Here is a 22,520-nt window from a genome sequence, read left to right as displayed (position 1 = left end):
AAGGTAATAATGATCAACATAAGCTGTATGCCATACTGTTGCTTAGAGGCACTTCCAAAAGGTGGTTTACATTATGTAAGCTCAAAGTAAATTCATGCACAGAAGTCTGTCAGTCAAACGATTTCACAGCATGTGTTTACTGCAACACTAGAGAAACGGTGCCCTCTGTGTTTCTCATATCCTGACCGGTACACAGCAACAGTATCATAGCGACACGGTGTGCTAGACAGGCTAATGAGCAGCACCTGGGAGGCCCTGTGTTCAAGGCCAATGAATGGGCAGCAGTGCAGGCCAGGGGCAGGGGCTGGAGTGCCATTCTATTTTTGGCTGCGAGCAGACTGAAAATCCTTCTTCTGATAAAACCCCATATCCCGAAGACTGAGGTGACCCAAGAATAAACTACAGCGGGTATTTATAGAACCTCACTCGGTTTCGCTGAGGGATCTAATCAGCAATTGGATCCTGAGGTGTTGTGGTCTCTCGGCTTAGGGAGGTGGGGTCAGCGAAGACATTGTGACCTACTTTATTTTGGCAAAGTGAGGGTCATGCAAATGTTAAAATGTCATTTTGACAAAATATTCATGGCCTGAATTCACTGAATGGAATGGGGGCTTCCTCAAGAAATTACTTCATGTTTAGACTGTGATGTCTTACCATATTTCCATAACCCTCGTGAAACGATTTCCTCTATACTGTATGTGTGTGTGTGTGTGTATATGAGTGTGTGTCTGTGGCTTGTGCCCAGTGAGTTCCCCCTAGCCTGCAGTAATACAAATACGTCCATCATCTGAACTACTTTACACTTTCCTTCACACCGTACCCTGCATTAGCGTGACATCACCCCCATGTAAAAATATGAACTCGGTACCCAGGGGAGCACGCATCTCACACAACCCAAAGGAAAAAATACCCGCAGGAGGTCCCTAGAGCCTGCAAAGGGAGAACCGAAAAAAACGTCGCTTTATTGTTTACCCAGCAGACACAGAAAGACAAACAACACTGGCATGGAACGGGGTACATGACCTCCTGTGCCCTGCACATGGCTTCCCTGGACTCCCCCGGCGATATCCCACCCGGCGCCGCGGCGGACAGGTACGCAGAGGTGTCTGCTGCCTGTCAGCGGGGGATTAGCCTGCCATCGAGGGCCCCGCCGCTCATTGTGCTCCCCGCCGCTGTGATAGCTCCTATTAGCGGGTCTTCATCAGAGCCGTAATGAATGGTTTATTAGGCCGGGTGACCGCGTCCTGGGTTACACGCAGGGGAGCTGCTGTAATTGGGCCACAGTAACAGGATCCGTAATGGCCGCGCTCAGGTTTCCTGGCTCCGGGGCTGTGTGGGCGGGGTTTGACGTGTACACCCCAGTTCCCAGCAATCAGCAGCTTGTACAACATCCCATTAAGCTTACCTAACCTGGCTCTGAAGATATTTGTTTGCATAAAGCACCGAAGAAGTGAAGACTGCAGGAACACGTGGTTTCACACTGAAAAGGTGCTCGGTATAAAAAGCCCAGACCTCATTTTTCCACCAGAGCAAGTTAAATAGCGACAGCATAAGCAATAATCTGCTGTTACAAATATATAACTAAATGGGTAACAATGGTATTATTATAGTTTTGTGCACACTTGGGTAGACCTTTGCCGACAGCCTTTCAGCTCACACAGAGCCGAGTTCTCCCAGCGCCCCGGAGTTTGCGGTGAATTGCCGTTTTCAGAGTCTTGTTCCCTTTGTAAGCACGGCCTGTTCTGATTGCTGTGATTACACGGGGCTGTAATTTCTACATTTACTTTTCCGGCGCATCGAGAGCGCTGCCGCTCCGAGACTTCCCTCCTCGGAAAAGGGCACTCTGAGTGCCCCTGAAATACCCCACGCATCCCGCTTCGGCGGGGCTGGAGAACGGCGGGGCAGCTTCTCCCAGCCAGCGCGCCGTGCATCCATCAAGCGGGCCCCAGAGATCTCCGCTCTCCCCTGGCACTCCACTGACCTCCCTCACAGGAGCTGTAAAAACCAATAACTATATAATGCACACCCTGGGGACCCCGGGGGAGTTTCTGTGGAACATAAAGACAAGAGGCGGTGGAAGTAAGCGGACGCCTTCTTGGGGAAGGCTCCGGGCTGTGGGGGTCAGAGGGGGGATGGGCGGGAGTCTTTGTGCGGCTACGAGCGCTAGGCGAGCGGGTGGCTTTTAGCTATCTTAGCGTAGGCGGGATTTTTTCCGTCTCCGTGGCCACAAGGCGCCCATCGCCGGGCTCAGATGGATCTGCCTGGCTTTTAACGACATTGCCGTCTCTACACCCAGCTCTCCGCCCCGGTCCCCATTGAGAGGGAGGCCTTTCAGCAACAATAGGAGGCCTTTCAGCTCGCTGTGGGATTCTTCCATTGGTGTAGCTCTCAGACTGTTCCAGAACATTCCGTTGAACCGTGTCCTTCATCAGAGGAAAATCGACACACTTCGATCACCTGCTCCTTATTCTACAATTCCTCATGCGCCGTCAGGGCAATTAAGTGCTGCTCTAAACTTGAATCTCCTTCAAACTTAAGTACACCCTTAAATCATAATTACCTGGTCTCCTTTCTTCGAAAGGACACTGACTGTATTAAATATTCAATCAACTGCTGAATGTATGAAATTACACTTCAATCCTTTGAAGTGTTTTTTGCCAATTAGTAAACACAACAAGCATCACAGTTTCTTGTAACACAGCCATAAACCAACATCCATGGTTTACTTACTCTCTGACCTTTGCGGGTTAGTAAATGCAGAGCTGAAAGCTCACATCCAGGACATTTCCTGTTTACTGGGTGATAAACTTCATGCTTGGAAGGCGAGTGCTTTGCTCAGCGATGCACTACACCCACTCCATTAAGGCCTGCGTGTTTTGCTTTACGTTTTCATCAGTACACTTCCTCCGCTCCAAGAATAACGGCTTTCGCTATGCCTTTTTAAATAATTTTCTCCACATATAGCTAGAGTCTGATGCTTTGCCCTGCTTATTCATCATCGTAATATAAACATATATTTCCAATAACTAAACTAGAGGGTGGGTCCATGTGGTATATTTTATGGTTTATTTATGGAACCGTATCCACTTATTATCGACTCAGCACACATTGGCACTTTTTCAAAATAAGTCCAAGAAAATCCCCTAATCTCTCACTCAATCTTTCCCTATTCCTTTTGACTGTGGCTCATGGCAATAGGATCTGGGATGAAATGGCCGAACCCAGAACATAGCTCTGCCTTCTCAGAAGCATTTACCCATGACGTTTTTGCCTGGGACACACTGATGGAGGGTCCACCAGTGCCAAAGCAAGTGAACAATTTCATCAATACATTTCTTCAAACTGATGGAACCAGAGGTATGTCCTTTCATTGGCCTATAAAATACGTAGTCTCTTGACAGATTATATATTGCCTACTACACATGCATGCATAAATATATACAAACATATGACAGTAACCACCATGTTAATTAGAAAAGGCACAGACGCCCCTGTTGTGGTTTTTCAATCCTTTAATGCAAAATATGGCGTCGTAAAATTTCATACACATACACGATATAACTATATATAGAGAGTCATTAAAATGAAGCCAGTAAAGGGAGGAGGGATAGTGATGAGGGAGGGAGGATGAGAAAATGAAAGGGAGGACACACATCCAGAAAAAATCACAGATTTCAGGCACGTGAAGCGGACTGATGAGGAAAATTAGATCATTAGATGCTAAACATTACGACCTGGATCGTCACCAAGTATGGCTATAACTCACAAAGGCCTCTGCAGGTCAGACACTTGTTTGGGAGACTTTAATACAGTGTGCGGATATATTTTTGGAGGACACCTATTGTTCCTTTCAGTATAAAAATGATGTGAATGATGTAATGATGGCCACTCCTCTCTCCATCCTATCAGCACCTGGAGCTCAGGTGAAGGTGAGGGATGGGAAGCAGGTGAGGATCGGAAAGGGAGTCCAGGCCTGACATACCGGACTGTGCTGCTTGAAGGACATTGAACCTAAGAACTAAGAAAATGCTTGACAGCATGCCTTGATCTATTAGACCATGCACCCTATGTACACATACATATTTGGAGAATAATTACAGGAAAAGTGGATTTCTTAGAGTTTATAAGATTTCTGAGAATCATGTTGTTTCTACAGGCCACTCAAGGTTTGCGACACTCAGTTCCCCCACACAAACAGGGCCAAAGCAGCTGCAGTTAAAATAAGCAATCAGCTGGTGGCCTTAAAAATCCACCCTCTTCCCCTCCTGACCCACTGGAATGTAAGTAGGATTCCGATAATCCTTGGTCCTAGCCCCTTTGTATTATGCACATGGCATCATCAGCTATACAATGGTTTCATTCATCCAAGTTCAGCCCCTGAAAAAGGGTTAAACTGACAGATGAGGTCAGATGAGAGCAGAACCACGGAGGAGGTAAGCCCTTCATTTCATCCTGCTGTTGACTGAAGGTCGAGTTCCCTGATTTCCCATGGGAGTTTCCTGTGATGTCAACACAAGGCAAACACCGAGTGAGGAAAATCACATCAGCCAACAGCAACCGAAAATTACTTTGAAGTGACAAATTACTGGACTCTTCATACCTGTCAGTATATCGGGGTATGCTATCTGCAGTGCTATTTGTCATAGCTGTACTGTAGCTAGGTATTGCAGTTGATATGAGGTGAGTGTGTAGAGGCAGAAGAAATGTGCCGAATGTTCCAAATCTCAAGTCCTAACAGGATGGTTTTTAGCACCTGTCCTGTCCTGCATGCTGTGTGTCTCAGCATGACTGGATTAGTTCTGACTGGAGCAGATTTTTCTTCTTCTGTGTGTTGCACAACGACAAGGACGATTCACTGGCCTTGCTTTAAAACAGGTGTGCAAAAGGTGTGCAGGTGTGTGTGTGTGTGCATGCATAGATGTGTGTGTGTGTGTGTGTGCGTGTGTTTGTACTCATCTATCAGGACCCAAATATATACTATGGGCAATGGCCCGTAGCCTACACAAGCCTAAGGGCCCCAGGCTACAAGTATGACTACAGTCACAGGGAAGGGATGTAGTACTCTTATTTATGGCTTCCTTCACAACATTGAACATTTAAATTTGACACCCAACAACCTACATTTACAAGTGGGCATTTAAAAAAATAATAAATAAATAAATACATAAATGCAGGAGGAAAGGAAGAACATTTTGCCCTGAGGCTTAGATTTAATCAGTGTCTGCAGAGTTGTGCTTACCACTGCTGGTAAGATAATTAAGTTTTATGGACAAATAAAACACTTTTGTGATGTGTGTACATAAGCACCTTCCCTGCACTGCATGTAGCATGTCAGACCATGGCGTGGTGGGAGGTTTCCATGTCCCTCCATGCCGAGTTGTGTGCGCTGGCTCACTCCTACCGATGTGATTTGAGACTAAGCCCCAGCTTCTCCACCATGCCTGACTGGATGAACTCCTATCCTTTTACTGCCCCCGCTGTGGGCTGTAGGTTTGCGTGTGAAATATTGATGTGGCCTTGCGTTTAATTTAACCCCAGGGGGGCTTGGATGTCACTCAGATGGCTCAGGTCCTCTGCGGCGCTCCTGGCGTAGAGAGCTGGCCCCTGATTGGCTGATTGGAGCCTGCCGCCCTCATTGACAAATCTTCGCAGCGACGGTGTTCGGGGGTCATCCATCACGGCCGCAAATCACCTGAAAAGCACTCCCGCAGATTCATCAAGGCAGGACGTGTGCAGGTGAATAAATCACCGAAACGCGCTGATACTCCTATATCGTCTTGAGTTTAACACATTGCTGTGAGCCACATGCCACTCTCCGAACAAGTCCGTTTGGCCTTGTGACAGGACCGGCCTTGCTCTCTGGTCTGCACGTGGACAACAGGCTCCACCGCAGTCTCCATTTGGCTGGTGCACCTCTCTGTGGGACGTGAACTCACCCCATACTGTCATCCCCCTCATGAAGCCCCCTGGGCCTGGCTGTGTGCCAAACGTCCTCCTTCTATGAATAAACCATGTGAAGAGCTGCTCGGTTAAAAAAAAAGAGCAGGACAGCTCTGCTCCTTAAGCAAGATGAACTGGCTCTCAACCTTAATGTTGGGGGTAAAGAGATAATGTCACCGGGATTTTCACAGGGCAAAGTCACTCACAGTCTCTGAAGGCACAGATGGTTGAGCCATTTATGGAACATACACTGCATATATTAATGGTATGGAATAACCCCATTGAAATGATTTCAGCAGTGTAGTACATACCCATTGTTTATGAAGCATTAGCTGGGCTAGTCCACCATTACTTTGTGATTCTCTGTTACTACCATAGAGTCGTGCTGCCTCCCAAAATTCCCTCACAGTGCTCTGTGGGCCACATTATCCTGGTACTGCTGTGCGCCGGGAGGTTTTCAGTGGGGATAAGCAGCCATTTTAACATCCCGTCTGTAAGCTGCAGCCACAGAAACGCGCTTCCCCTCGCCGTGCGCCTTTTGTCTGGGTCCACCCCCCTCCGTTCTCTTCCTAGAGAGATATTGGGTTGATATCCCGTTTTATCTGGCCGAGGCCCAGTGAGAGAAGTGCCACAGATTGAGGCGGGTTGGGGATTATGCGCCGGGCATGAAACCTGTCACATTCGAGGAGATAAACCCCAGACAAGCTTTCACGCTGACATCCGTCCTCTCTGGGGGCTGGCAGAGGAGCCGGCTGAAGCTGGCAGTGCCAACCCCCTCCGCACCGCGGTCTTTACGTAACGTCTTCTACATATCAGCACTGGCGCTTCATCAAGTTCAGCGTCTTATCTGCTGGGTGATGAAATGTATTTCATTTGCTATGCATGGTGATGGGATCATGACCTTGTGTTGGTAATGAATTAAACATGCACTGTAAGAATATTGATGGTGTTCAAAAGGCCGACGGATACATGGATATCAGGTTATGTATTTCCAGCTTGTGTACTTGGGAGAGGTCACTTTGAATAATTGAGTCACTCACCTGGGAAGTAACCGTTTAACCTTGGCTTTGTGTGTGGTCACCCTTTTTTTTTGAGGGACGGGGGGGTTAACTGTGTATGAAGCACCCCTGTTGTTTCAGATGAATTCTATATCTACTCAGCTGAGCAAATGTAGGGCATATTATGAAGCAGTAGCCCATGAAGACCCCCCCCCCACTGCTGCATGCTAACTTGGTGTGTAATCAAGCCAATGGAATCGCCCAAGCACTCGGTTCATGGTCTCTGGAGCGTGTTTCAGCGTGGATCGCCTGCTGAGAGAAACGAGGTGGCTGTGGGGGGCTACTGAGACTGCTCCCTCAAACGAAAACAGGGAACCATCGAGATAACCCCAACATCGACCTGCCCCCCAGAGTGCGTGCTGAGACTACACACAGGGCTACCAACAGGATACCTCCAGAGGACTTTCACACCACGGCCCGGAACTCCATCTGTTCAGTTACACTCAGTCTACATGCAGTTCAGTCTACAGGAGCACAGAGGGTTGGGAAACAACTAGAAGGCGGCTTTTTATAGTGCCTTTAAAATAGCTCATTTCCAGTATGCATCGCATGTGCTGTGCTGGGTAATGTATTCATTTCATCCTTCTGCTAGCGGACCTGTAGATTTCCCAATTTTCAGCACAATGATTTATTACAACGATGACCCTATGTAATGATGAAGTGCTGCTGAGCTGTAGCCTGTCACGCCATTCATTCTCCAAATTAGTGAGCTCCATACAGCCCATCGTAGTCACACAGCACCCATCAGCGCTGCATCACCGGCCTCCGCCTCTCGAGGCCTGCTTCTCCAGGATCAGATGGGGATGGGATTTTAGGCGAGATGACGGTGTAATCAATCCGTCAGCTGGAGAGCGCTGCTGTACTTATGTCATCCGAAGTGCGGGAATGCTAGGGGATGACACGGCTAACGAATAGCTACTGTTCTCCCCCGGGGAACTAAGTAGCCACCGCAGTCCACCGGACTATATGTAGGCCGCTGCGTTGTGTGCATTAGCATAGCTGAACAGTGACAGGTTTTCATATTTCATCTGTAGGCCTCACCAGGAATAACAGGCCAGCTTCTAAACAACATTGTGCTCTTGGCGAAGATCAGGCTCGCTTTAAACGACGACAGAAAAAGGCTTTGGAAGCTCCTTCGTGATGAAAGTCTGGAGAGGTGTGGACGGCGGTGCTCGACACCCCTGGCCGTGCTGGAGCTGCTCCCAGGACGCGGAGGCCTGAGGCGGGCCACGTGCTGCTCCTCTGCCAGCCCCGGCCCAGGAGGTGTGGGCTGCTAGCACAGCACGCCACGCTACACTCCTCCTCCCACACCTCCTCCTCCTTCACTCCCTCCTCCTCTCTCTCTCTCTCTCTCTCTCCCCCCTGCTGTGCACCGCCCGCCGGACCCAGAGCAGACGTACAGCGATCGCACCGCTTAACCGACCCTCCCCGATAACTTCCCGTTCCCCAGGCTAGTGCACTGCATCGGCGTTCCTGAATAACAATATCAATATGGTTCACGGGCCTTTTCGATTTTAAATTCAAACTCCATTTGTGGTTGACAGGGTTCATTATTTTTTACCAATTAGGACAGCTTGCTTACTCATGTATACACAGAATACCGGGGCTTGGCAGACTACATTTTCAGACACCACAAAGTCGATAAATTATAGGCCAGTTAAAAGAATATACGGGAGGCTGTATGAATGTTTTATTATATAATGTCCGATATGAAAGAAGAAAGTTAACTAGGTCTGCATCAGCAGAGAGGGAAATCAATGCAAGGTTTTAGCTGAAGGCCCACATATAGAGCAGTATTTTTTTTTTTTTTTCTACAATACTCCCACGTGCCTTTTCAAATCCCTGTCATCCCAGTTCCAGAATGTTGGTGTTGCTCAGCAACCCACTTAATCTCCAAAGACGGACGTTCTCAACAGCCACTCGGAAGAGCCCTCCACCGTCATCTCTCGCGCACACACGAGCACACGCCAGGCACCTATTTTGGAAGCCTTTACAGAGCGAATACCCCGCTGCCCGTAAAAAAAAAAAAGGTTGCCATGGCAATAGCATGTCTTTGCTGTAGAAAGCGCTCTTTATCCATGTGACGGGTCATGTAGGAGGCTGAATCACAGGCCTTCCGGGCCTGTTAAATGAAAGCTGACTCGATGAATGTACCACGTGCTTTCCTCGCCACAAGCGAGAGCGGAGAGCCTTCACCAGCTCTGCACCAGGCAAACACCCCCCAACCCCAACCCTAACACTGCACATATACCACCATAACAGCCCATTATATCCATTCAGAAGCGTTCAATCAAATCCCAAAACTGAAAGTAGAAAACACCCAGACAAGAGAGGGCTGACCTCTGCTTTGGATCGTCATAGTTGTAGGACAACAGTAGCCAACCCTGGACTGCCTGGTGCTCTGGTTTCTCCACCCCACCCCCCTTAAGTGCATCATTCTCTTTAGACCCATGAAGCAAGTGTTGGGAGAGTGGTATAATCGACTGCTATAATTGACCAATTAAATGGCAAGTATCAACAGAAATCAGCAGACTCTCTGCCTCTCCAGGACCTGGGTTGGCCACCTCTTTAGTAGGCATTTTCAGCTGCTGAGAATTTGCTAGCAGGTGAATACAAAATCTTTACTTATGTTAAAATATAGGTGCTAAATAAACGAGTTTAGAAGTGGCATTTCACTATTACACATTCTGCAGTCTATAGATACTGCCCGTTCCATTCTATCACAGTCACAGTGTGGAAATAAATACAGAAGGACATTTAAGTTCATGGTCTTTTATTGGAAAAAAAAATTAAAAGACTAGCATGTACAACTTGGAATGAACGTAAACTGTATTCAGATGAACAGCCTAGAAGACTTTTGTGCTGAAATCCTATGCACTGTAGATATACAAGATCAACCGACACGCTCATGTCAGAGTCGAGCAACAGAAGATACAAATGTGAAGGTCAACGATGTTCCCTTGCCAGAAGATCGACTCTCTAATTAGGCCAGAGTCCGTAATTGGACTCTCAGCCCCCACTGTAGTGCAAAGCACAACAAGGAAACAGCAATCCCAAATACCCACATGCCAAACATATTCTAAAATGTTATAGTTTTTTTTTCCATTTTTTTTTTTTTCAAATGATCATTTTAAAAAATATCTTTTCAATTATTTGAGCACACTGCCAGGTCCCGTTCCACTTCAGAGCAAATAAGAACCCGCTTCCTTCTCCAAATACAAACTGTACCATACCCACGACACAACACCTTAGTGGAATCAGCACAATGCGATTCACCAGCGCGTGCTCCAGACTCGAGCTGCATGCATGAATAAAGAAGGAGAAAGAGTGGCCAGCCCAAACATTATCACTGGCAAATGGAACCATGTAGGAGTTCACCAAGTGCCCGCTTTTTGTTTTTAAGGTAGTATAGGTATTTTCTCTTTTACGATTGATGCTAAACTGATTCTCTGGGGACAGGACCACTAACTGTTACATGCAGATATTTTTTTTTTTTTTTTTTGCTTTTTTCTTTTCTCCCTGTAAGTGGACAGAGGGATTTTTTTTAAACATTCAATTATGTTTTTATACAGAAACAGTATGAATAAATGAACATTTTTGCAAGAGGTAAGTAAAACATTTGACTGATTTTTTTTTTTTTTTATCTTCTAAGAGGGTAAGGACAGGTTGGGAGAGCTTCATTTCGCAGTCATCATTTGTACAAATTCTGTGGGAAGAAAAATGCATGTATTAGAGGAGAATTTGGGGCGAAATCCAAACACAGATGTCACTTACACAATCGGTTGTTGCATTTTTAAATTAGAAGCTCGCCGATTTGGACTCAAATCAATTTCCTGTTTCTGGTGAAGAAACGCTTTAATATCCAAGCTTTTATTTATTAATCTCATGATGTTATAAAATAGTGCTGAGAGCAAGACAAAGAAACTGCTATAATGGTGTCTTTATAACATAGCAATGGCCTAATATAGAAGGACAGGGGCCATTACATAAGGAGGTGGTAGTGGGACGTGGGAGGGGGAGGGTTAAAGACGTAGTGTAGCATGGCGATGATTCAGTGAGTTATCGCCTCGCCGCCTCCCTGGTTGTGCATCCTACATTAGCCGTGGCCGGCGATCGCTCGGTCGTTCGAGTTTGGACTTACCTTCGTAATTAACCTGCCCGTCGCCGTCAATGTCTGCTTCTCTGATCATTTCGTCTACCTCCTCGTCTGTTAGTTTCTCGCCTAAGTTTGTCATGACGTGGCGTAGCTCGGCCGCGCTGATGTACCCGTTTCCGTCCTGAAACGCGATGAAAATGCAAGGTCACAGCCATGACACGGTCCAGGCCATAGTCCTGCACACAACTCAAACCTAGACAGTTAAGGCAATGGAGCAATGGAAATGAAAGCTAGCTAATCAACGGCATACTGCGTTGATTAGAGTGAGAACGAAGGCGACACAAAGCCCAGGTCATAGCACATAGCACAGCACTGATGTGCCTCCTTTGTGGCATTACCTGCACTCGGTCTTCATTTACTGACCTCGGGAAGCTAATCTCATTAAATCAATCAGCTCTGTTAAAGCCTACAACACAGTCCAGGTTCCTGAAAATCACAAGTATGTCATCGAGCACACTAAGTGCACACACAGCTGCTGGCCAGCAATGACTCACACTCAAAGCCTGTTCTTATAGTCCACTGCGGTACAGTTGTGTGCCAGGGAATACTGGATTATGTCACTGGGAATTTGGTTAAGTATTTTATCAAATTTGAAACAGATTATTGTGTGTGTGTAGGTGGATGTAGAGACAGATATATATGCATATAAATGCATTAGCCTATGTGATGCACAGAAACCCTATTCTTTACATTGAGCCTGCAATTTCTTTTTAACTTAACACGCTAAATTTCTGTAGATTAATTGATTAAACCCGCGTGCTCTGCTACAGTTAATCAGATCTTTAGGTTTTAGAGCTTTCAGTGCACAAACTACATGATCTTCTGTTTGCCATGGTTCAACAGGAAACCACTTGATGAAATCAGTTCCTGGGTGCAGGCAAATTCAATTTGGTGAGCCTCAATTACCACTGGCTGTCTGCAGGCCTTCTTGTAACCTAGACTCACAAAGCCCAAGGTTCCAGTAAAAACAAATATTGATGTGTCATGGTAAACCTCAGCCAGCATTTTGTGAAAATGTTGATGCAGATATGACAGATTTTCAGCAGCAGATATATGATGACATCCATCAATGCTTGATTTGTGGGTACAGTGCACCAAGTTTCAGCAGTGCTGTTAAGCGCAGTTAAGATAACAGTTGCTCAGAAAACATGACTAACTTGCGACATTGGCTCAGGCAGTAAGAGCAGTCATCTGCCAGTCGGAGGGTTGCCGATTCGAGCCCGTCCTGGGTGAGTCAAAGTGTCCCTGAGCAAGACACCCAACGCCCAATTGCGCCTGACAAGCTGGTTGGTGCCTTGCATGGCAGCCAATCGCCATTGGTGTGAGTGTGTGTATGAATGGGTGAATGAGAAGCAGCGATTGTACAGCGCTTTGGATGAAGGTGCCATGTAAATGCCGCCGCACGTGGGAGCGGGGCGGAGACGCACCTTGTCGAATACTCGGAATGCTTCACGGATCTCCTCCTCGCTGTCTGTGTCCTTCATTTTCCTGGCCATCATGGTCAGGAATTCTGGGAAGTCGATGGTTCCATTGCCTGGAGGAAGAAGGAAAACCGTTGAGCTCTCCAACGTCCCACTGGACCACGAGGGTCAGCCAAGCACTCCATGCATAAATGTAAGACTGTTCTGTTTGACACCTTGTAGCTAAAAGGATCCTATAAGGAATGTGGTACAGTAATGTAGTGGATATAAAACACCCATCCCATACTAATGCATTTTGCAGACATGGTCTCTGATCTTTGCATCGACTGAGGACACAAATTAACACGCCACGAGTTTAAACCAAGGGTGCACAACAAGGGTGGATCCATTTCAGGATCCAGTGCCAACATCCGCTCTTAATTATTTACAATTAGCTCAATCATATCCTGATCTTAGTATAGACTTGCAGACTGCAATTCTTTACCAAGGGTTTTACTGTGCTCAAGTACAGGAATGATCCAGTTTAGTTGATAATTTTTAGTTCTGACAGCTCTAAGGTAATTGACCGGTTAAAACAGACAGGATCCCTAATAAATCATGTTTCACTCTCTGTTTAAGGGATCTGAACATTTCTGGTAAAGCAGATCAAATTTTAATTAATTTGGCAGAACGACTGTCGCCATCAAAAGATTCACACATTTGCTTTCACTAGGAAAGGTGCCACTTTGCCATTTTCCAATATAAAACAATACCCACATTGTAGGCTAAGGCCAGGCAGCAACATAGAGCATTAAACATGTTTTATCAGAATTGGCATGGTCACAGGGTCAGCTATAAGCTGCAATGGCTGCAACTTCACCTGTGCACAAATAGTTGATTTGGAAATGAAAATGTGTTCCACTGATTTAAATGAAAGCAGTGAGTTAACCCTTTCAGTCCCAAGCCCAATATGAAGAGACTCCACTGAAACCGCAAGGGTTGAGAATTCTGTAGGGTTTTAATAGGCTCTCAAAACAATAGTATAGCTGTCATTTTGATTAGCTGAAAAGGCATAAGGTCGAAAGTGTCATTATGGGACTGAAAGGGTTAACTGATCTTTGTTTAATTACTTATTTTCAGTGTTGTATGACAAATAGGACCGGTCAATATAATAATTACTTGACAAATGAAACAATAAAAACCAAAACACTTGCGAGTGTGAAAACATTTCGAAAGCATAGCTAGGCGTAAGAGCCATTTTGAAGCAAGTGAACTGTAGGTGGCAAGCCAAATGTTTTTGTTTTTACATTATTTTTATGTGAGCCATTACATCCCTAGCACATACACACACATTCTGGGAGGGGGAGGAGGAAGAGATGACAGTTCAGGACATTAATCTTTGAAAGAGCTGGATATAATTTGCTTTATGACACATCTTTTGTATATAGCAAAATATCACATGGAAAATGCAATTTCTTTATGGGTATGTGCAGAGCAAAACCTAGTTATACAGCATCTCTTATGAATCCTCATTACACGCTGTTATTAAAACACATTTATTATGGCCTTCAGTAAGAGGAGCAGCAGGAAAAAATGTCATTGCCACTAGGGGCTTCCATCATTGACTTAATAATCAATACAGAACAATTCCTAATTAAACCAATTGGCCAAAACACATACAAAGGCAAATTAACATTCTTCAATTTACAGTCCAGTGATTCGTTTTGTATGGCATTGTCTACAGGGAATATAATGAAAATATTAAAGTGGGAAATTAGTTACCGTTAGCAGTATTTGGCCTTTTAACTGGAAGACTGTGCTTTGTACCAACATTTAGGCCTATATCTAAAAATAGTCTCTTAATCTGCCAGGGCATGGCCATCACCAAATGAATTAGATTAATAACTTTCATTAATCCCTTTCGTAGGTCAAGTAATTTCAGTAAAACCAAATCATAGGTTATTCCCTTATAGACGAGGACTCAATCCCAACTATAAAACCAAAGCAAAGAAACACAAAACCTGCAGATTAATATAAATATGCAATACCAATGGTGGGCATCGCCCTTCTAGCACTTGCTTCCAATACCATTAAATGCATTAAACTCATTTCGAGCAGACGACGGCCAAGTTGGGCCAATAAACAGCTTTCAGAGTTGGCATCCAGTGTAACAGCGCCCAGAAAACAAACACTGCATATGAGCATCTGAACGGTTTCCTCTTCGTAGGTCTCTGCATCACTAGCGGGAGAAACACAGCGTGACGGTATTTGAACCCGTTGTGGGGGGGGGGGGGGGGGGGGGCTTGGTGCCGTGGACGTTCCACGGGCAGGCCTGCTCACACTCCCGTGGCCCGGGGGAGGCCCTCCACCTCCAGGATTCCCACTCACCATCTGCGTCCACCTCGTTGATCATGTCCTGCAGCTCGGCCTCCGTGGGGTTCTGGCCCAGCGAGCGCATCACTGTGCCCAGCTCTTTCGTGGTGATGGTGCCGTCGCCGTCCTTGTCGAATAAGGAGAAGGCCTCCTTGAATTCTGGAGTGGACCGAAGACGAAAAAAAATCACATAGTCAGTTCTGCTTGCAAAAAATACAACGCACGTAACAATATGAATAGTACTTCAGTACAGGCAACCCATAGCCAACATAAATAAGCTATATCAATATACAATTGTGTAAGAGGGGAGAGGAAAACGTTCAGGCCTGACCTGTTTAAGTCTTATGGTTACAGTTACTTATGCTGCCAAATATGTTCCAACTCTCTAACTTACAGCTTTCATGAATTTCTGTCTCATCAAATTACCTTCTTAAGGGTGGACTGGAACACATGTCATTGATTTCCCTAATATAATGATCTGAGGTGTACATTTCCTGCAGTCGGTACAGCGCTGTATCTTCAACAAACTGCCTTATTACACACACACACACACACACACACACACACACACACACACACACACACACACACACACAAATCCAACAAAATGTAAATTGCTTACCAGCGATCTGCTCCTCTGTTAGCTGGTCAGCCTAGAAAACACAAGAAGAGAGCTTGTTGGACACATGTTTCCCATTCCCATGAGTCTTTTGCCGGCCTGACGAAATTAGTCAAGAATTTTGTTTTCCTCCCTTCCCCTCAATAGCTACATTTATAGACAGTCGACAAACAGCGATAAAAGGCCCTGTTTGTTTAAAGCTCACCCACAGCGACCGCGCTGTTCTAATTACATGGGAGAAAATCCTGACCCTGAAATAAATGAGAAATCGTTTTCCGTCTGAACCCTGCCTGTGGTCTGCACCAGCGGCACCGTGGGCTATGTAAATCCAATCGATGTTCAGCTGTTTGAAATGCGTGCGGTTTGCTTTCTCACCATCGTGCTTGCTCACATGCATATTTATTCGCAGGAAAGCAGAATCCACTGAGGAAATGGCCATATTCATATTCATAATTGAGGAATAAGACCCTGACTGAGGGTCTGAAATTCAAAGCGAATAAAAAGCCCCTGCACTCATCCTGCTCATTGCACGCCTGTCAAAACCATATCCACGGATTAGACTCAAAACAGGAAAGAGGAAATGACCTAATTGCACCACTCTGCGTAACACTGCACCAATGGGATCAACGATGGCCCAAAGAAAACAGGGAGAACACTGAGAACTGTTCAGTTCTGAGGATCAGGCTGGATCTCATTTCCTGCTTTGGCCACATCTCTCACCATGCGTACAGGTAAATTGAAAAGGGGGGAAAAAACATTAATTTAGAAAAGCATGTTTCCTGGCCAGAGCAGCAGCTTATGCATTAAAGCCTTCTATCACATAACCTTTATCTCGTCCAGGTGAAGATCAGTCAGATCAGCCAGATCAGCAACCACCTTCTTTGCCTTTGGCTCGGTTTCCTGCCGGACCTCGGTCTTCTTGGCCTCTGGTAATCCGTTGATCAAAACGCAGCCCTTACTGGGCTTGGCCGTGGCGAGTTGGGCTTTGGAGAAGAGGGCCTCCAGCGCCCCTCGAACCGACACCAGCCCCTCGGACAGGCACTTGGTCCTCTGTGCGTTCTGAGCCCCCTGGCGCTTCACATTGTTCAGGTCGGACTGCATGAACTGCAGGCCATTCTTCAGGCCCTGGACCTCCTTCACCATGTTATCTATCCGGCTGTTGGTGGAGTCCACCAACATCTGCAAGAAGGACTTATAGTTTCTCTCTTGCTGCTCTAACAATTCCTTGTAGAAGAACTGCTGCTGGTCCAGTAGTTCGTAAACCATGGCCACCGAGACATACTCTTCCTCCGGATATACCAAGGCTTTTTTTGGCAGCATCCCCGGCCCAATAACTGAACAGGTCGTATCCGCTACGAAATGTTCAGCTGTCTCCTGAGAGGAAAGGGCTTATCTGAAGTCTGAGACCCGGGACGGGAGGGATGTTGAGGACTCCCGCTAACAGATTGGGGCTGTATTGGGTATCTGGGGAATAACTTCCACTTGGCTATTTCAACAAACGCTCATCGTGATGGATCGTGTCGTGCATTTCACCACTCTCTGCGATCCGGGCTGTCAACACCGCGGTCCTGTTACAGCCACCAAGAGCGCTTCTGTGGCCAGGGGCGGGTCACGTGCTCCCCAGGAAGAGGCCGCGAAGGTCCGCTCCTCGTGCGGAGGCCTGCTCCCCGTGCCGGGTCCTCCTGGAGGCCTCTCTGTGGCGGCCTGGGCAGGGCTCATTTGCGCGGTAACAAAATTCCTCTGGCAGTCACCCAACAGGGTGTTTCTCACAGCCCAGCTCGGAGGCGGGTCCCAACACAGCCCGGAGCAGAGCAGGTTGGAATGTGCCCTGCACTGGAGCCTCTCCTTCTGGGACACAGACCGGCTCACTGTGGTGGTGGTGCTGGTGGAGGTGGGGGGGGTGCTAATCAGCGCGGCATTGTCACTTTCACACCGCGCCTGTAAGTGGTCCTGAGATGATCTCTGCCGATGCTGCTCTTCCATATCACACCTCCAGCAGGTAGCATTAGCGAAGGAACAGCTGGGGGCCTGTTGCCGACTGCAGCGCCAGCTATTGAGCACTGTGCACTGTTGCAATGGAGCAGACCCAAATCTTAGCAAGCGCAACACGAGAATGGGCATTCCAAGTTTTTTTTGGGGGGGTTTTTTTCTTGCCTTTTTTGGGCCCTGACTGGATCATCAGATTATCCCTCTGAACCTTAAATTACAGCCATCCTCTGATTCATTGCTTGAGCAAACATACGCATTAGTGCCGTGTACTGGCATTAACTGCTTTCCCAGCTACAGCACGCTAAAAAGATCCCGTGGCACAGCTCCAAGGAGCGGGGCTGCTGACCCCTAAACTCCATCTGAGTGGAAGGAGAGAGTGCTTCTCCACATGAGCGTGCTGCTCCTTCTCCATGTCCAATCAGTGTAATTGACAGTGACACTGCGCACTGCAAGTCTGGGGTTGCTTGCAAAGCCCACTGCACAAATATCAGCAAAGCCCACTATTGACTCATGGAGGAGATTTTCTTCGACAGACACCTTCAAAATCCAAAAAACAGGAGCATGAACGGTCCCCAATTAGATGGCATATTCAGGTCCTCTGAGGAGCTCTAAGTAGATACAATTGTGAGATGTGCAGTTCCAAACGTTCCTACAATTCTTGGCAAGAACAAACGCGTTTCAAGGGATTTGGAATGTCCACTTGAGATTCTGTTCTCTACAGCTACTTGCCTCCTTATACGTGGACCCTCGCTTAAAGACAGAGGCGTAACGGTTTACCCTCTTGAACATACACTACGTAGGCATTTAACTTCATGTGATACAGTAACAGCAGTCAGATCCACTTACAATGCCATACTGTAGATTTGATCCCAAGAAGTGTAATATTCACAATCTTGAACGTGGATCTTCCATTAACTGCACGGTAATATCCATTAGAACAGCATGAACATGACTAACCAACCTTGTTAAATTGAAATGTTCCTTATAGGTTGAAATGAATTTGTCAAAAAAAATGTTTTTGTTCAGTCTCAAATGAAAACGCAGTATTCACATACTGATAGGAACCAGTCCTGTAATCGCCATACCACTGACAGATACTGCGGTCTCTTCCATCTAACGTTAGCTAAATAAACTTTATCTCGATTTCCATTCATCCACACCTGCGCTATATTAGATTAGTTGTTGTACTCTAAACTTATATTGTCACCTGACAAGCATCATAGCAACGTTCTTACCAGCGGCAGTGTAGCTACTTCTGTACAGCAAGAAAGCTGAGATCTCGCAGGCTACGCAATGCAAGTTACCATTTCATCAAACTGAACCTGAATTTTGCTCGCTTGGAAGGTAGCTACGTCAATAATGAAGCCAGTTCTTGCATTTTACAAAAGAAGCACGGGACATACGTTGCCGATAGCCAAAAGAAACCTTACATTTTAGCTAGTCTAAGTCACTCAGTGGAAAGCAATACCGGTCTAACTGCACATACTATCTAACGTTAGGTACTGTTAACTGTACTGGCTAACGTTAACTAAATAACCAGCTATCGAGTTAAAACGTATGCCGTTTTGTGAAACAAAACTAAAATCGCATATTATCATAGTGAGACACGTTAAAATAATGAAAGAGGTGATTAGTAGCAAGCTCTACTGCACAAGCTGACCACTGTGAAAGGTTTCGCTTGGCAATGTTAGGTGCCATAAGTTACACGTAGCCTTCACTTTAAAAATGTATGGACATCAAAACAAGTAACTATATAACAATATAGTTACTACTCACAAACGTTCAACATAATCCCTCAGCGAGTTCAAACGTCACATATCTGAAAATGGATAACATGCGAGTTCATTCATAGGTGGCTGGCCATAGAGTGAGATGCACACGCAGTTATCCGTGTGGTCGAGTCTCTCTCCATTTTGGCAGCTTTACTGCATCGATGACAATTTAATCAAATTGTAATAATACAGTTCTACTAGCTAATGTATGACATAAGCATTCAACAAAAATGTTTATATTTGGCTTCAAGAAAATACAACCAGTTAGCTAGACCGCGCGAAATACAATAGCGCTCCCTTTAGCCAGACAAGTCTTTCCTGCAACGTTACTTTTAGGTGGTTAGCTGGCTAGCCTAGCAAATGAAACACAAACCAAGGCTGGCTACTGGGCACAGCCCTCCTGTACTCATGCAAAGTATGAAGGTATGCGATATTTCTATGTACTATCGTTTACCTTTTAACTAAGCATAAAAGTGATGAACGGTACTTACCATGTCTGGCGGCACTGGATGGATCAGTTGACTAAAACTAGACTACACAGAACACCGCGAGCTACTGAAGTCTAAGGTGTGTATTCTCTGTTGTCAGTGTCTATATAGCTGAGTGTATTCCTCCGCCACACGGACCCTGTTCACTCACTTCCTTAGTTCCTCGCTGCAGGAACAAACCGAGCCCCGTTACCCCATAACATCATAACTGGGCGGAGACACATTTCTCCAGTAATAATTGGACTGCTGTACAAGATTAGTTTTGTCAACTTACTCAGAGTAGGTCTATGCAGTAAAAGGGGCATTGCACTACACCCTACTTTCATTTTTATAAATGTTTTAAGTATATATTAATGCTATATACTCCACTATTATTACTATTATTCATACCCCATTTCCCATCAACAAAGTTGTGGAATAGCCTATAAAATAAGCCAGCTTGAAGAATGAAATTATTGCTACACATTTCATCTTGTAATTTTAATTAAACTGGACCACAAACAGTTGGGTATGTGTATTATTTTAACATTACACTTCAGTAATAACAGTAGTAATAATGCATTTTATATTTGTTACATTTCAATTTCAACTCATGATAAATGTGAATACTTTACACATAATCACACCAATCAAATTATTTTAAAACAGTAAAACAAGGTCCTCCATCATCTTCAAAGGTTCTGTTACCATAAGGAATTGTTTTGAAAATTGAAGTGGGCTCATAAGAATGCCTCAGTTGTGTAGTTAGACATAAACAATTTAACGATAAGTAATGTGTCCCTATAACATTCCAACTGTATGATATTATGTTAAACATTGGTATGGATTTAATAACTTAACCTGTATATTATGGGTAATCATGTTAATCATGGATGACAGAAAAGTATATTTCCGTGGCAACATCTTAGAAATAAATATGTGCATGATACATTTAGAAAGTTAAATTAATTCAATGTTACACAAAATGAGACACAGGAGGGAAAGGACCAGGGAGTGTACATAGACATGTCAGTGAAAGTCATTATTTAGTGATGTATATGCAAATGCATACTGGATTTCTGAATTTGCAAAATTAAAAAAAGGTTTATTCTTGGCAATACTTTGTAGTGCAATCCTGAGGGCATTTTTTAAAGATTAGCATATTTTGTATATGTTATGCAATAGGGGTTTGAGAAAATAATTGGATGCCATAATGCATAATCATAACAGAGATTTTGTGTACAAGTTTGATCATGCAATTTTTAAAGAATACTTTGAACATATTTTGCATAAATCTTGAACAAGTTTTTCATAAATAAAAGCAAGTAACGGCACGCTTAAACAAGTGTAAATTCCTTGGAATGCTGTTGCTCAAGTTTGTTGCTTCTTTATTGGTAAATGCCATGACAGTTCCATTTTGGAACAAATAGATACACTTTCACTACTTAGATTGCTTTTCTGTGATAGTTGGAAAGCTTGTTAAATATGTTTCCTAAACTGGATTGCAGTAAGATTAATGGAGCTGTTGCTTGGCTTGCACTCTGAAAAGCATCTTCCATTTTGGGATTTACAGCATCATTGTGGCATTTTTTTCTCTTGAACATTAAGACATATTTCATAGACAAAACTTCTGACGTATTAGCTTTTCGGCAGGGCACTAGTTTATTTCTGCGGAAGGATACTCTTGAAGTTTAAGTGCAATTTCTTTGTTGACGCTGGAGAATTTGCGATGCTCTTTGTGAACGTGTTTTCGATTGGTTACTCTGGACCTGCAATATTCCGCTCAGTGTATTAGCCCCTGTGATTGGCTACGTTAGACCCGCAATGCGTCAAGCAATGGCGCTTGATAGTCGAATAGCTAAGTGGGAACTAGTATGTGGGAACAGATTCAGTCTAGAGAAGGATATGTATTCAAATGTATTTCCCTGCATTTTAAACATATTGCAAGTTTGTTTCTGAAGGTATAAATAGCGGATTAGACCTGTCGTTTTTTCTCTGGAATGGCTTCTAAAATGAGTCAAGCTTGTTTCGCGTTTTGGGGGAAGTCCGATGACATACGATTGGTCACCGGAAATCTACGGAACTATTTCCTTTTGGTCGCAGAATTTAAACTGACAGCGTTAAGATTTGTACTATTACACTATTGTTTATATCAATGCGCAATTCTGATATGAAGTGGTTAGTTTGATCGGTTGGTTTGGTTAGTTTGATCCAAAAGAAGCAGGTTTCTATTGTTTCACTTAGCTAAAGGGCTTCCCAAACGTCCACATAGCAGCCCGCTGAAACTAATTCACATATTAAATATATTTCCAAAACCACGTGAAAAACTATATAAAATATATATTTTAAATGATATCTTTTAAACATGTAAAATAGAAACTACAGATTACAGATAACAGATAACCTGCATGAAAAAAACTATTGAATGTCAATGTTCTTATCTCAAACACATGTCTGCTAAAGTATGACTGGGCTTAGTCAGTACATAAGTTGTTGCTGTAGGTAGTTTTGGTAGGTGAGCAGGTGTCTTCAATCTAAACAGCTGAAAGCCAATGTCTCAGTGATGGGGATGCTGTCTTTCAAATGAGCTGGACTGGCGACCTGTCCAGGGTGTATTCCTGCCTTTCGCCCAATGTATGCTGGGATCGGCTCCAGCCCCCCTGCGACCCTGTTCAGGATAAGCGGGTTAAGATAATGGATGGATGGATGGAGAAATATGTTGCATATTACATTATTGGTATTTGGC

General features: G+C 44.9%; 1 protein-coding gene across 1 annotated transcript; it reads right to left on the bottom strand.

The window, feature by feature from the left end:
* Window positions 1–9,754: 9,754 nt before the first annotated feature.
* On the bottom strand, window positions 9,755–19,921 carry calm1a (calmodulin 1a). The gene is made up of 6 exons (XM_061230913.1): window positions 19,799–19,921; window positions 15,550–15,580; window positions 14,943–15,086; window positions 12,582–12,688; window positions 11,140–11,275; window positions 9,755–10,704 (listed from the first exon to the last, which is right to left on the bottom strand). Exons 1-6 carry the CDS (start codon window positions 19,799–19,801, stop codon window positions 10,676–10,678), a joined length of 450 nt encoding a protein of 149 aa, XP_061086897.1. The 5' UTR covers window positions 19,802–19,921; the 3' UTR covers window positions 9,755–10,675.
* Window positions 19,922–22,520: the final 2,599 nt, after the last annotated feature.

Source organism: Conger conger, chromosome 1 (genome assembly GCF_963514075.1).
Source record: "Conger conger chromosome 1, fConCon1.1, whole genome shotgun sequence".
NCBI lineage: Eukaryota > Metazoa > Chordata > Actinopteri > Anguilliformes > Congridae > Conger > Conger conger.
This window is presented reverse-complemented; position numbering and strand designations above follow the sequence as displayed.

Coding starts and splice junctions, on each gene's coding strand:
- calm1a (XM_061230913.1), bottom strand. Junction 15,087..15,549: donor AACAGAGGAGCAGATCGCTG/GTAAGCAATTTA, acceptor GGTCCACTCCAG/AATTCAAGGAGGCCTTCTCC. Junction 12,689..14,942: donor CAACGAGGTGGACGCAGATG/GTGAGTGGGAAT, acceptor TTCTTCCTCCAG/GCAATGGAACCATCGACTTC.